The following is a 13921-nucleotide window of genomic DNA, read 5'->3' as shown; positions in this document are numbered from 1 at the left end:
ATTGTCTGTGTGCTTTGTGTACCAGCTGATTGTTAATCAACAGATGCCAGTCAAGTCTTTGATCTAAATGATTTCCAAGATTATTACCTGGAATTAACCTTTTGTTACACAAAAGAGCTTCCACTCTTAGCACGAAAAATGAAGGATTTATTTTACAGTCATTATCCACTTGACTAATGTATCATAGCTACTTCTACCACATTAAATCTATATACAGCTTGTATATTTGTGATTTGCATGTTGCAAATATAAATGAAGCTGCTGCTCTTGTTCTGTTCTTTCAAGCAGTGCTTAAAATTGGTACCATATATTTTCAAGCTCAGACAATTGCTTGTTTTACACTCCACTGACACCTTTCTCTGTACGCTTGTACTCTTCGTAGCAAGCAGGTTGGCATAATAGTGGCAGGCGCTTTTATGATGAAATAAATCTGTCTTTAGCTCTTGTTACATGTTCCGCTTGCTGAGCTGGTTGAGATTTTTAAATTAAAAAGAGGCACACTTGGTTATTTTCTTGCAATCACTTATTTTTCAGTAGAGTCAATACTACATTATCCAGTCAAATGCAGTTCTTTATTTCACATGCTGCTATAGATGTTTATTCTCCAATTGTTTAGATTATGATGTATGATTGGTAAAGAATAGCTTACAGCTCTGGGTATTAATTTAATCATCAGCATAATTCCCACTGCTGCATTTTGCAACGCAAAGCTAAACACAGAGATCTTTGTGCTTGAGTGAAACACCGTAGGAAACTGCTTGAAATTGAAAATGCATTACCTTAACTTTATTCGTGCTCCTTCTAGACCTGTTTTTTGACAGTCTGTTGTTGGGAAGGTTCGTCATCAGAGTGAGTGGTAACGGCTGCAGTGTATATGTGGAGAGTATGTTAGTAATTCTCAATGTTTTACCTGTGGCAGAATATTGAAGTAGATGTCTGTCTTAGCTTGCATTCCACTTTTTAATGGATTTTATATCTGCAGCACTTTGAATGCATCATCCTGCCTTTGAGAGTGGAAACTGAAATATGGAATATCATATTGTTTATTTACAAAAGTCATTCAACAGGCTTGACTGATCTGAAAGGGAAACCAGATGCACTAAGATTTAATCAGTGTTTTATTAACTGAAGCATCCTTTGCAATTTTCTGTGGAACTTTTGAACCTGTTTTCAATCATTCACTGAGAAATAGATGCCTACTGTGTAATCTCTGTATCTGTTTACATACATTTGGCTCCTGAACTGCTAATATTTAAAAATACCTGAAGCTCAATATCTGCCAACAATTCCAAGAAGGAACTATCTTTTCTTTTGGAGTTTCAGACAAATCCGTGCAGATCTGCACAGAACTTGCTCAAATTTTGAAGGCAGAAGCCCATGGTAACCATCCAATGAGGTATACCTCCATTGCAGCAGCAGCAAGAAGGGACACTGGGGGGCGGGAGAGGGAAGAAGTATCGAAGTCCCTTTGGATTAATTTTCTGATCTCATATCCACTGCAGGTTGTACTTCTTTCCCCAAATGCAGATCTTGCAATACCACCTTATTGTTTAATTTTGGGATTTTTCTCCTCTATTTCTTAAAATAACACAGTTCTTAGCTTTTTTCTTGCAAGATATCTGCCTAGGCTGGCTTACTCTGTGCTCACCCCCCAAGCTCGGTTCTAGGGCTGTCCTAGCACCACAAAGCCCTGTTGTTTTCTTAAAGGTGCATCAGAAGATACTGAACATGGAGTCATTACTTCTTATGTGGTGGTCCATCAATTCTTAATTCTTAGAACAGTCAGGTGGATAGTTTCATTTCTTTTCCGTATCAACAGAAAGGCTTCAAAATTAGGTGGATCAAGCCTGGGGATTATCCCTTCTTAAATTCAGCAGCTGCAGTGACTGACTATTAGGGCATTAAGAACATAAAGGGGTTTATTACTTCTCTTCCGAGTATTTCCTCCCTTACTGAATGACTTCTCTCGAATATTTAAGCTCCATCCCTGTCTCCACATCACACAAGTTAGATGAAATGCTGTAGTATAATGCTGAGTAAAATCTAAATGGCAGAGACAATCACCTGCTTTATTAAATAAAATTGGGCCGGTTTGAAATGTTTGTGTGATGGGCGAGCTCAGCCTTGGACCCCAGACTTCCCGCTTCTCATCACTGTTAGAAAAGCTGGAGCAGGCTTCAATGTCATTTTTATTACTTTTGGGGAAATCACTAATGGATGTGCTAGCGAGTAGGGGCTACTGACCTAAACAGCTATGCAGAGGAAGACTGAAATGTAGGCTGGCTTTTGTTAGGTGGGCAATGACAGCAGTGGGACTAGCATGCCTTTTCCAGTCGCATGGCATATCCAAGGAGCTAATTGCAGAAATGGCTGAAATAGCATTTTCCAATCCTGTGCATTTTATTAACTCAAGTAACTACACAGGTGCAATCAATACAATAATGGGAAGAATTAACATGTCAGTCAATCCATTTAATCAAATAACATTAAATAGAATTTTAAATATTTATTGGTGCTCTCTAATAGTTCTAAGTATTGCTTAAACATCAGTTGAAAAATAACAGGACATTATCATTTCCAACATTAAGTGATATAATCATACTCCAGTCACATAGTTGGTATAAAGAAGCTCAGATATTGCCTATGCTGACACAGGTATGCAGCTGGCAGTTTTTAATGGCCATATATAGTGTATGTAGGTCATAGATAGTTTATTTTAAAATTAATAAAGTTTTTCTTTACAGTGAAATAGAACAATGATGCATAGAATTGCAGCTAACCAGCACGTGCTATCAGTACCTCAGTCTGAGATGTATTCAGTATGTAATACATTTAATCTCTGTGTAAAAGGTCTTCATGTTTATTTTTATTTTTACTCCATAGGAAGTAAATATTTTATCGGAATGGTTCCCAATATAATGGTGTCATTTGTTACTTTGTGGTTAGATCTTTCATTGGAGTTTTCAACAAACATATCAGGATTTGTTATTGTAATTAGACACAAGGAAAATCACAAAAGCTGTGTTGCAAATTGCAGCTGTTTGCTTTGACCCCCCCCAATTGCATTTACGTTCGCTGCTTACAGGATTGCAAAGATTTTGTGAAGATATAGAAATGATGATTGGATTCCAGCCAAGTAAATTCTGGCGAGTCTGTTGGGCTTTCGTGACCCCTACTATCTTAACGGTAAGCAAAAACATTGTGAATGTCTTCTTCTAAGGTGTTGTTGTTTCTTGGTTGTCTGTGATGTTTCTGAATGGTAGTAATGACCTCTTGGGTACACGTACATGGATAGACGTGCGTTTGCACGTGTTCTTGTATGTTTGTAGTGGATAAAATAGAGCTTAAGTTATGGTATTTTGGTAGAGAGGGACAGTAAGTCTCCAAATGCTGCTGTTGTAGTCTTTTCCTGTCTGTACAAAGTGCTGGGATGGCGTGCCATTGCATGCCTGCAGTTTTTCATTGTTCTGTACATGTCTGTGTGTAGCATTTGTGTGTGTATTTATTATATATAGGTATATTTACACACTTAAATATGCGTGGAGGGAGAGAGAAAGTGACATAATCTTCCCTTCTCTTCTCAGGTTGAATCATACAATCCTAGTTAGGGAAAAACATTTTACAGACTCATTTAACTAATCTAAGAGACAGGCTTTGGAAAGACTTGTGTGGCAATGCGAGTGACATGGTCTTACTTGCAAAGATGGAGCTATTCCTGCAGAGGTCGAAATATTTATGTTCTCAAAAACGCCTATAAATCAGCCCCGCAGTTTCTCTCTTCTTCTTTCCCCCCATCCTTTCTCAAAAGCAGCTTTTCTTTCCCAATGCCCAGGCCCGAGGCGGCCTGCACTCGGCGGGGCCGCGGGGCCGGGCGGTGGCGCTGCGCCACTGCGGGAAGCGGCTGCGGCCTGCGGGCACGGCACCGCGGGGCACAGCGGGGCGGAAAGCAGCAATAACACATGTATTACTGTGGTGTTGTATACGGTATTTCCACATCGCAGTCTAGAATAATGCATTACTTCAGATCTAGAGCTCCGCTGAATCTAAAAGAAGGCACGTTCTCAATTTTACCCAAGCACGTTTTCTTCAGGTCCGGTAGTCCTCGAAGTGTAACAGCTGTGTGGTTCCTGTCTGGTGCTCTAACACAGCGTTCCCTTTACATTTCTAAATGCAGATACAGTCCTTGATTGCGTGTCATGTTGTGGCACTAGAATGAAATAGTTCTTTTAGCTCTCTCGGAAACCTCATTATTTTACAGGGAGCTACACTTCATACAAGTATTCGTAGATGGAAATATGCAAGATAAGCACGAATACTAGAGCTCCTGAAAGGACTCACATTTTGAAACGATGAGTATGATGTCAACTGGGTGAGGTAGAGAGGCAAAATGGTGACTGATTTTGTCGTTTAGTCATCTGCAGTCACTTTGTTCAGAGAGGTTGGGCCTCAGCTTACGTGCTGGAAAGCTCCTGTGTGTGTGGTTCTTGAGCAGATCTTGTTGGTAAGTCTCTGTTTCAGGATAGCCATCTGTCCTGAAATAAAGGCTGCTTGGGTAGGTAGTTACTTCTTTCAAGTGTTCGTTAATTTAAGAATGACGTAATTTCTTCTGAAAACTGAAAAAGGAATACCTGTGTGAAGAGACTGGTTTCTTTTGGTTAACTCAACAAGATCCTGAGTTGTGAGGGAAAGAAACTTCCTGTGCTGAGAAGAATTTCTCCAGCAGGCCTAATGCAGGTATTATCCCTTCCTGTGCAGATTTTCTTGACCAGTTCGTTGTCATCACTCAAGTGCAGTGGTGGTGTGTGTGGAAAAGAGGTAGATCAACCTTACCTATGTGTCGGTGACTGTTCTTTGATTTTGACAACATTTAGGTATAGTTTGTGAATCCATTTTTGAAAAGTTTGAAGGCATAGCTCAGTTTAATCAATAGTATTAGCACAGCATAAATGGGAACATATGTTTTCTCGAGGGCCTTGTTAAAATGAAGATGTGTGCACGTTTTTTTCTCTGATTTCTTCCAATGGCTGTTTTCAAGATCCTGTCTTAGAACCATTGTTAGAGTTCTGAGGGGAATTATAAGGCTTTTCTGCAAATTACTTGGTTGCTTTACTGATCAGACTTGCACGCTTAGCTACTGCCAGTAATCACAACTAGGGAATAGGAAATTATGTTGTCTCTTACGGAAAGCAAATTTGGAAAGCAAACGAGGTCCAGTCAAGCTTGCACGTTCTGTTGCTGTTCACTCCAACTGTAATATTTAGTCAACTTAGGGTAAGAAATAATTTGAGACTGATCAGTCATAATTCAATTTTCGTGGAATGGAAATGGACAAAGCAAACCCGAGCAATACGTTTTTTTCTATTATGGCCTCTGTAAAGCTAATATTTGATACATTTGTATAGTCTAATATTAGACTTTCAATTACTCCACATATCTGGAAATAAAACTGATCATTTTATATGTGCTTTCACCTAGCTATACTGCTATAAATCTTCTGCGTGCAATTATTGTTAGCACAGGCGTTTCCCGAAAGTTACTGAATTATGCACAAATGTAAGCAGATGTATTGCTATTCATACCGTAAATGAAATGGACTAACTTAGCATAATCACATTAGGTAAAACTGCCAATAGACCATGTAATAAAGCCTGTTACTCTAGGGGCAAGATTCTAATTTCAGTTCTTCTGCCATGAATGCGGTAATTTTTGTGGGGTTTTGCAGGATTTCCACAAAGCTCATTAGATTCAGTCTCAGACCTGTTTGTTACAGTTTGCGAGAGCACCCTGCCTAGGTGCATGTACTTTGATCTATATTCCACATAGAGCAGCTATGTGCGTGAATGCTTACTGAGTGCTGCAAAGCAGGTTTGTTTTCCTTACTCAAACATTTATTTTCCTTCCTTGTTTCCAGTTTATTCTTTGCTTCAGTTTTTACCAATGGGAACCAATGACTTACGGAGCTTACCACTACCCGGGTTGGTCCATGGTGCTTGGATGGCTGATGCTGGCCTGCTCGGTTATTTGGATCCCAGTTATGTTTGTGATAAAAATGCATCTAGCCCCAGGCAAATTTATTGAGGTAATTCTTGTGTCTTTTTGCTGCTCAAAAATATGGTCACAGGAGACTGTCTGTTTTATTTTACATTGATTTTTGTAATATTGAATGGCTAATGGTGCTAAGATTGCTTTCTGGTAAGCTAGTTATTGTGTTGCAGAAAGATGCTCGGTTGATTTAAAACGCAGACCTTCTATTCCCTATTCCTCAACAAAATGCTCCTAAATTGTTAAGTGATTGCTTTTATGAGAACTAGAAGAAGTCACAAATTTCATAAGCCCTGAAAATGGTGCCAGTGGAAGAAAGTTGTTTTCCTAGCTTTGCCAGCCTTTTTGCAAAGTCATGCGGGGGGCGGGCATTACAGAAGGTTGTGCTGCTTCATGACATCCAAGAATAAGAAAGATGAAAAGACATCATGCTCTACAGCTCAAACGAGTTATTATAAACCTTAGCTGACTGAATAAACTGTTCCTCTCTGGCACCTGGGCTTGAAAAACAAAAAAACAGGTGGCATTTTATTTTTATGCTGTGGTATGCAGCAGGTCCCTGCTGCTTCCCCCCACCACTCCGAAAGTGCGGCGGTCCCCTTCTGCTCTGTTTCTCTGTGCCCAGCACTGCAGCTGCTGCCACCACTGCCTCTCCACGAGTGTTCCTGTCCTGCTGGCTCCCCAATTCCTTGTGGGCTGCAGCACAGAGAAGTCTTTCCCATGTCAGCATTTCACTCCTTCGTTGCCTTCACCTTGTCATCTGAAGAAGTTCAGTGCTTTTGTTTGTGGCCTTAGAGGCTTTCTCAGTTGTGTCCTCTCCTCGCTGCATGCTGCTTGTGCTGTTCCCTCCTTGGGATAAGGAACAGACAGTCATCTCCTCTTTTCATAGCAGTTTTTGCAGTTCGGCTCTCCTGCAAAATCCATCGGGGCTGTTATACGCCTAAAAGATGGAGAGCGAAAATGTACTAAAATAGACTAATCTGTTGGTCTCTCAATATGTCACGCTACAATGCCTAAGGGAGAAGATCATGTTTTTCCATTTCATACAGAGCAAAGGAGTTTAATATTAAATGGCAGGACACCCTGGGGAGAGCATCCAAGTACACAGTTGGCACTAGGCAACAAGGCCACTTGTCTAAAGGGCCTTTCAGCCCTTGTGTAGAGCATGTTGGAGCACACAGGGCAGGAGAGATAACTACTCCTACTGGAAATGAGCTAATATGAAATTAGACTTGTTTGTTCATCTATTCATAAGTCTCTCTCACTGAGATAAATAGCTCTCCTTCAAATCTTCCAACTTACCTGTGTGGGACGGGAGTATGTAATGCCTCAAAAAATAGGGTGCTTTATTTACTGTCCCTCCAGTAGTGCACCCAAAGAAACACCAAAAAGTCTGATCTGTTTTGAAGGGGCTTTTGCTGCAGTTATTTCATCCCTAGCCCAGTATTTTTTGAACATGGAGTCTGCTGCATAAAATTATTATGGTTGATCTGGGAGGTAAGGGTTGCAAACTGGTAATTAAGCGGAGATTAAAATAACTGATAGAGAGGCCTGATTCACTTTATTAGGTAATAAACCTATAATTGTTCCCGCTTAAGTCATCAGAAATATGTTTTCTTTCCTTTTTATCTGTAAATAGCCAATCATATTATATATTCAATAAAAAAATCAGCGGAAAGATGAGAAGATTTTGGTTGTTTGCCAGATCAACGTTCTCCTCTTTCTTTCTGCTGCAAGTAGAAGTGAAATAGTTTGTCATCTCAAAATTAAAATTTTTGTTCGTTCATAGCATTGTACTACTTTTTGGTCATTTGTATACTTCTGGGAAATATGCTAAACAGAAAACCAATTATTTTAATGCAGTTACCCACTGCTTAGGCAATTGGGCTAAGTAATTGTGCACATGTCCTTCAGCAAGTGAGCCTGGCAATCTGCAGCAGTAGGTCTGAGCTCCCCTCATATGGTGTGAGGGAGAATGTATAATTAAAATCTGGGCACTTTATCCTCTATTAATCTTGCAAACTTTGTGCAAAACAAACACTGAGCAGTGGAGCATTGCAGGGTCGTTGTCAATAACCTCAAATGAGCCTCCTCTTATTTCTTCCGCACTGTAATTCTGCTCAGTAACTTCAAATGAGACTCTTCTTTCTCTCTCTAACGTTGCAGCGACTCAAGTTGGTGTGTTCTCCGCAGCCAGACTGGGGCCCGTTTTTGGCCAAGCACCGTGGTGAACGTTACATGAATATGATCGATCCACTGGGAACATCTTCCCTGGGACTTAAACTGCCAGTGAAGGATATAGAATTGGGGACCCAATGCTAATAATTATTACATTGGTGACAATAACATTGTCAGCCTTTTCAGCTATTTTTTCCGATTTATTTCCCCGCCATTTTTTCTTGTTTATTTTTCTTCTTTTTCCACAGTGCCTGAAAGTGGCTGCTTAGGAAAGTAGGACTGACTATTGCATGCCATAGGGAGACCTAGCTAGACCACTTCCAGGTGCAGGTGACGCTCATTCTGTTTTGGGTGAAATAGCAAAAGCATGTTGCACAGTGGGTTATGTCCCAGTATTTTTCAGGTTATATGTAAATAAACAAACAAACAAAAAAAACAACAAAAAACTTTAAAGGAAATTATGTGCAAAATTTGACCAGTTTCACACAAGCATCCTTGTAACAGCCAAAGATGGGACTACAATTTTGTTTTTGTTACCCATGTAATCAACGGGAGGTTCAGCTCTCAGGATGGAAGTGAGATCAGGAGGAGATCTCCTGTAGCCCTCGTGTGAGTCTGGCATGAGTGATAAGTGGAGTCGCTTTGTCTACACTGACAGCAGGCCTTGACTCATTGTCACACACTTTTTGTGTAAGTATGAATTATACTAACTTTGAGGACTTGCTGAGGACTAGCAGACGCCCTTTAAATAGCGTGCCAGTAGGCAATATGTGGGATCAGAACAGAAACACAATGGTCCATTTGGTGTTTTTGAGTAGGAAAAAAAAAAAGCAAAATTTAGGAAAAAAATCATTTGAGATTGGGCTAAACTGTATTTGAACCTATAAGTGGTTTAGAAAGCATGCCAGGCAGGATTATGGGCATCAGTTGAAAGTACTGTCATACGTTTCTTTCTGTGATTTGATATCTGTCATTTCAATTGGAAATGACTCATTTATGCCATGTGTCTGAAACCTGGCTCCGCTGGCAAACTGTATGTACTTGAAGTGCTACTGCGGTTTTACTCACTGAACTCCAATACTTTTGAACATAGCTTTCCTCGTTTCTCTGCTTTTGTTTACAGTATTTCCTCAAGAAGCCATCATATAATTTGTGCCTAACTTTGTATTCTTACAGTGGTAAGTGTAGTCTGCTTACCATCTGACAGCAGTTATTAGAAGTTAGATGTGCTGTTCAGCCTTGTGACTCCCCATTCATTCTCTTTACACAACCTTTAGATGTATTCTTCTCTTTCAACCAACGGGGAAATAGCAGAACCCCAGTTGTCTATATATTATATATATAGCACGTAAATTCTTCAAACTGGTATCCTCTGGAATGTACATAGTTTCCTTTCTATGTTTTTCCGTTTAGAACACCTTCATCATGTAGAAACAAAACAAAAAACCCCACAACAATTAACAAATGCAGTTATCAACATGGATGCAGCATTAGATATACAAAATGCAAGGGCTGGAGGGAGAGGACGATATATTATACGGCCATAGTAACACTGAAGAGCGATAGGACATTCTAAATCATTACATTTTAGACATCAGATACGTGGCAATATGAATGTTAGACTCAAATAGTTGTTACTTACTGGGCAGAGTAAAAATAGAGCTTTTTAGGAGCACATTTATTTATCTGAATAGAAAATTAGCCCATTTTTATTGTAAATGCACTAGAATGAGGGAGAAAAATATATCTTCAATAATTGGCACAACTGTAACCTTTACGATCTTGTTAGATCCTATACATACAGATATGATATTTTTTACCAGTGATCAGTGTTCACGTAGTGTGTATTAGTGATGTTTTATGTCCCTATAAGTATCTTATCGACCAGTGTAGAGATGGTGAGCTTAGAGTAGTTTTAGCCTGTTTTCCCTCCCCACACACACTTGTAGTAGCCAATAAATGTTCTTTCCTTTCAGGGGACTGTTTCTATCCTGTTCTTTTGTCTGTCTGTCTGCATATTACAGGGTCTCAGGTAAATCCTCAGTTAATGTGTGTCTGTAGATCAGTAGCTGTGTTGTTTCATCCTGTTGAAGAAAACAAAGCAAAAACTAAACCTTAACGTAATACTTCCACAAATCAACTTACTTTCTCTGTGTGTGTGTATATATATATGTATATTAAATATATTAATCATTTTGCTGAACTTCCTCTTTCACGGGGCAATTAGTGTTGCCAATTATAGGCGCTGCTGGAGACCTTTAATCCTCATGCAGGACAGGCGGAATGCCATCAGGGGTTGTCACTGAGCGAGACAAGGATGGATTTTGCCACAGTTTGGGCTGGCCCCTGAATCTCTGCCCCAGGGGCTCTGCCGCTCCTTGTCTCGCGGGGCAGCAAGATGGGACCCTTCTGTGAGCTTCTCTGCCTTAAAGTTGTTGCCCCCTTGTTTTGGCTTTGCCAGCTGTTTTAATAAGGGTGTTACTATTCTTCTGCCTCTTATTTTCCTGGCAGAGGCAGGTGTGAGAAGCCATACTCTGACACAATGGAAATTTGGCCCCCACATCTAATTGGGGCTGAGGGCATTTCTCTGGGTGAAGGAAGGAGCCTAAGTCAGTGAGCAGTGGCAATTACACATTTTTGTCAGGATAAATAGCTTCAGGCCTCTTTACCAATTTTACCTAGCATCTTGGTTTGATATCGGGAGTCCAGTCTAGTTTGCTTTTGTCACTCTTGTGATGAAAAGTAATGCATGTATAGGTTTGTTCCTCTTCAAAAGGGGAAGAAAAAAGAAAGCACCCAAATCGCTTAATAGCTCTGAATCCTTTTAACTTTGTAACTTTTTGTCTCAGGACATGCATTGGAACTGGAATTAACTACTTGCAATAAAATGGCCTCAGTATAAGGATGTCAGTTACTGTCTATGCTAAGTGTAAAAGCGGTATCTTTTGAAGGAGTACTGCTAGGTTATGATGGGTATCATATCCTTTGGCTTGGATTACCAAAATGAAATGCATATGAAAAATTGAATTGCTTTCCATGAGTTAGGTAATTAACATGCTTGCTTTTAATTTAGGTGTTGTTCCTGTGATTGTTAGTTAAGTCATTAGCACAGGATTAGTCCTGACTTAGAAACTCTGAAAGCAGATAATAGAGAGTGATTTTTTTCTGGTTGATTTTTGTCTTTAGCTTTGACTTTCAATGCTGGGCTTGCAAAAGCATTTGGAGAAGGGGGAGAAATGAATTCAAAAGTCAGAGAAGACATGAAGTTTTTATAGTATGTTAAAAACAGAAGTTTTTTCATGCTAGACTTCTTAAACAGTATTTTACTGGCCAAATCCGAGCATTGAGATTAAATGAACCAGCAGTGGCCTCTTTAAATGAGAAGTAACCTTGCAGTTTGGGAATGCACTTCATTTACTATGTTCTAGAAAAGTTTGCATGTGCTTTGATAATTTTCTAAAAATAAATTTAATAACTAATTAAGTACCAGTAAAGATCTTTACAAATAAAAAGGAGGGGAAAAAGCCATATTAGTAAAAATGTGATGTACGTACTTGCAGATCTATCTAACTTGTGAGTAAAAATGTTCAAATTTGGTGAGAATTACTTATGTTGCATATTTTTTCTTTGAAATGAAATTGAACTTCTGGATGAGCTGAGATGCACTGTTGTATGCATTAAAGATCACACTTAATGCAAATGCTTGCCATCTTCAAATCCTTTGGGGTCTTCCTAGTGTTTTTAATATGCAATGTTCAAAACCTGTGTTTCAGCTAGACATGGCAGCACTTTGTTCCCAAAAGAAGGGTTTAACAAAATGACCTTTAAATGAGAAAGACTTGGATTGTCTTTATATGTTTCAATTGGGTCAAAGTATTCTTTTGATTAGGTTCTGCTCCACTGACCACATTAGATGTGCCTCAGCACTGAAGATCATCGCTTCCGATACACTGTGGCTATCCTGTACCATGAAATTCCAAATACTGATTTATTTTAGATATCTTCTGGCCTTTTTGAATATATGTACAGTTGTATGGATAATATGATTTCTTGCTGCCTATGGTAAAAGCGATTGCTTATTTGTGACAAAGATCAGTTTCCTATTGGTTTCTTATTCTGCAGCTCCACTTTTTCTTGCAAAGAAAGACGTGAATGGAGTGTGGGTTGCAGGCTGCAGATCTTTCGGCAAGTGGCCTCCCAGAATGTGCCTCTGTTTTGCTAGTAATGCTATTCTATCTGGCATGATTACGAGACACTTGTTTCTTAGTTTGTAGTTAAATGGCGTGCACATAAGATAATTGTCAAATGGTCAGATCTTGATATTCCAGAGGGACTCAGGGTGTTGATTTGAGGGGGGAGGGTAGGGGTATTTGTGGTTTCTGCCTTCATCACCCTCAGGCAGCCTATCACCAAAGAGAGAAGGTTTTCCTGATGGGTTTAACTTAATGCGAGAACCAGGCTGGACCTTATAGCTTGCAATATTATTATTTGCCCATAATATTTAAATACATCATCAGGTAACCATTTGCCTTATAGCTATCTTCCATTGTTAAGAAAATTATTGATCGACTAAAACACGTTATATGTCATTTATATTATATAGTATTACCTTGTAAGGTGGATGCTTAGCTGGTCTAAATTGTCACAGCTTGGTTTGGAGCTGTGACAGTTTATACCAGCTGAGAATTTGCTCCCTGTGTCCTATGGCACTTTATTACAGACCCATCGCTGATGGGTTAAATCTTAATTACTTGCGTAATGTCATATATAAATATATATATATATTTACAGGCATTCTATAGGGTACTGCTGCCTATGGATAAAGATTTGTACCCTAACCAGGTCATTTATTTTTTTCATTACCTATATGTGGAGAAGATGCATTATGTTACAAAGGATGCACCATATATATTTCACGTAGTGCATATTATAATGCTGTATGTTATTCATTTAAGAAGTCATTATTCTTGAGGCCCTACCTCAAATTTTGTATTTATGTGTACAAATGCAATTTATTGTATTATATATTTGCCTATTATATTTGGATGTGATAAATTAAAATTATTCAATAATGTATGGGCTCCAAGTCTCTAAATAAATGTCCAGTGTTTAAAACAAAATATGCTAACATGTTCTGGTGAATAGAATTTCTCTTTTTCCACCCTCTTTGCCCATCCAATGCACACCACAAACATCATTCTTACTTAACACACGGCCTTAAGGTATCTGCAGAATTGATCCATTTGATTGTTAGAAACCTTGAGCAGCAACTGGAAACAGCCCTCTTGGGAAATGGAGATATTGCACAGCTGCAGAAACAAGTATCAATTAAATGGCTGGATTCTTAACTATTTGAGTGCTCTGTAGCTTGTAGAATAATAGATTGCTTATCAGAGGACTTACTGGATTTCTTTAAATCCTTTTTATCCTCTCAATTCAGTCACCCCAAAGACAGTTGAACTGTTAAAACAAGAGAGGTTCTGATGGAGACTTAAATGAAAGGTGGAAGGGACTAGTAAAGAATGAAAGCGTAAACAGATGTTTCATGATGTTATGGCACCTTTTGTTTAAAGCTGAATTTCTGCAGCGTGGTGAGTGTGATGCAAAGCAGTGAGCATGCCACAAAACCCGTGTGCTAAGCCGACTCTTTGCGTACCAGTACCTTGGTATTGAAATGGTACCGATCTGACCTACTTCTCTG

The 13921-nt window shown here is 39.2% G+C and overlaps 1 protein-coding gene across 1 annotated transcript in view; it reads left to right on the top strand.

Moving 5' to 3' along the window:
• Nucleotides 1-13399, top strand: part of SLC6A5 (solute carrier family 6 member 5) — a 38127-nt gene extending 24728 nt beyond the window's left edge. Inside the window, exons 14-16 of the mRNA XM_080593650.1 lie at nt 3086-3186; nt 5912-6079; nt 8209-13399. Of these exons, the coding sequence (XP_080449776.1) occupies nt 3086-3186; nt 5912-6079; nt 8209-8364 (425 nt within the window). The 3' untranslated portion in view covers nt 8365-13399. The remainder of the gene's footprint in view (nt 1-3085; nt 3187-5911; nt 6080-8208) is intronic.
• The last annotated feature ends 522 nt before the right edge of the window (nt 13400-13921 follow it).

This window comes from Anser brachyrhynchus (genome assembly GCF_964034855.1).
Source record: "Anser brachyrhynchus genome assembly, chromosome: 5".
NCBI lineage: Eukaryota > Metazoa > Chordata > Aves > Anseriformes > Anatidae > Anser > Anser brachyrhynchus.
The sequence above is the reverse complement of the archived record's forward strand: the minus strand, read 5'-3'. Positions and strand labels throughout refer to the sequence as shown.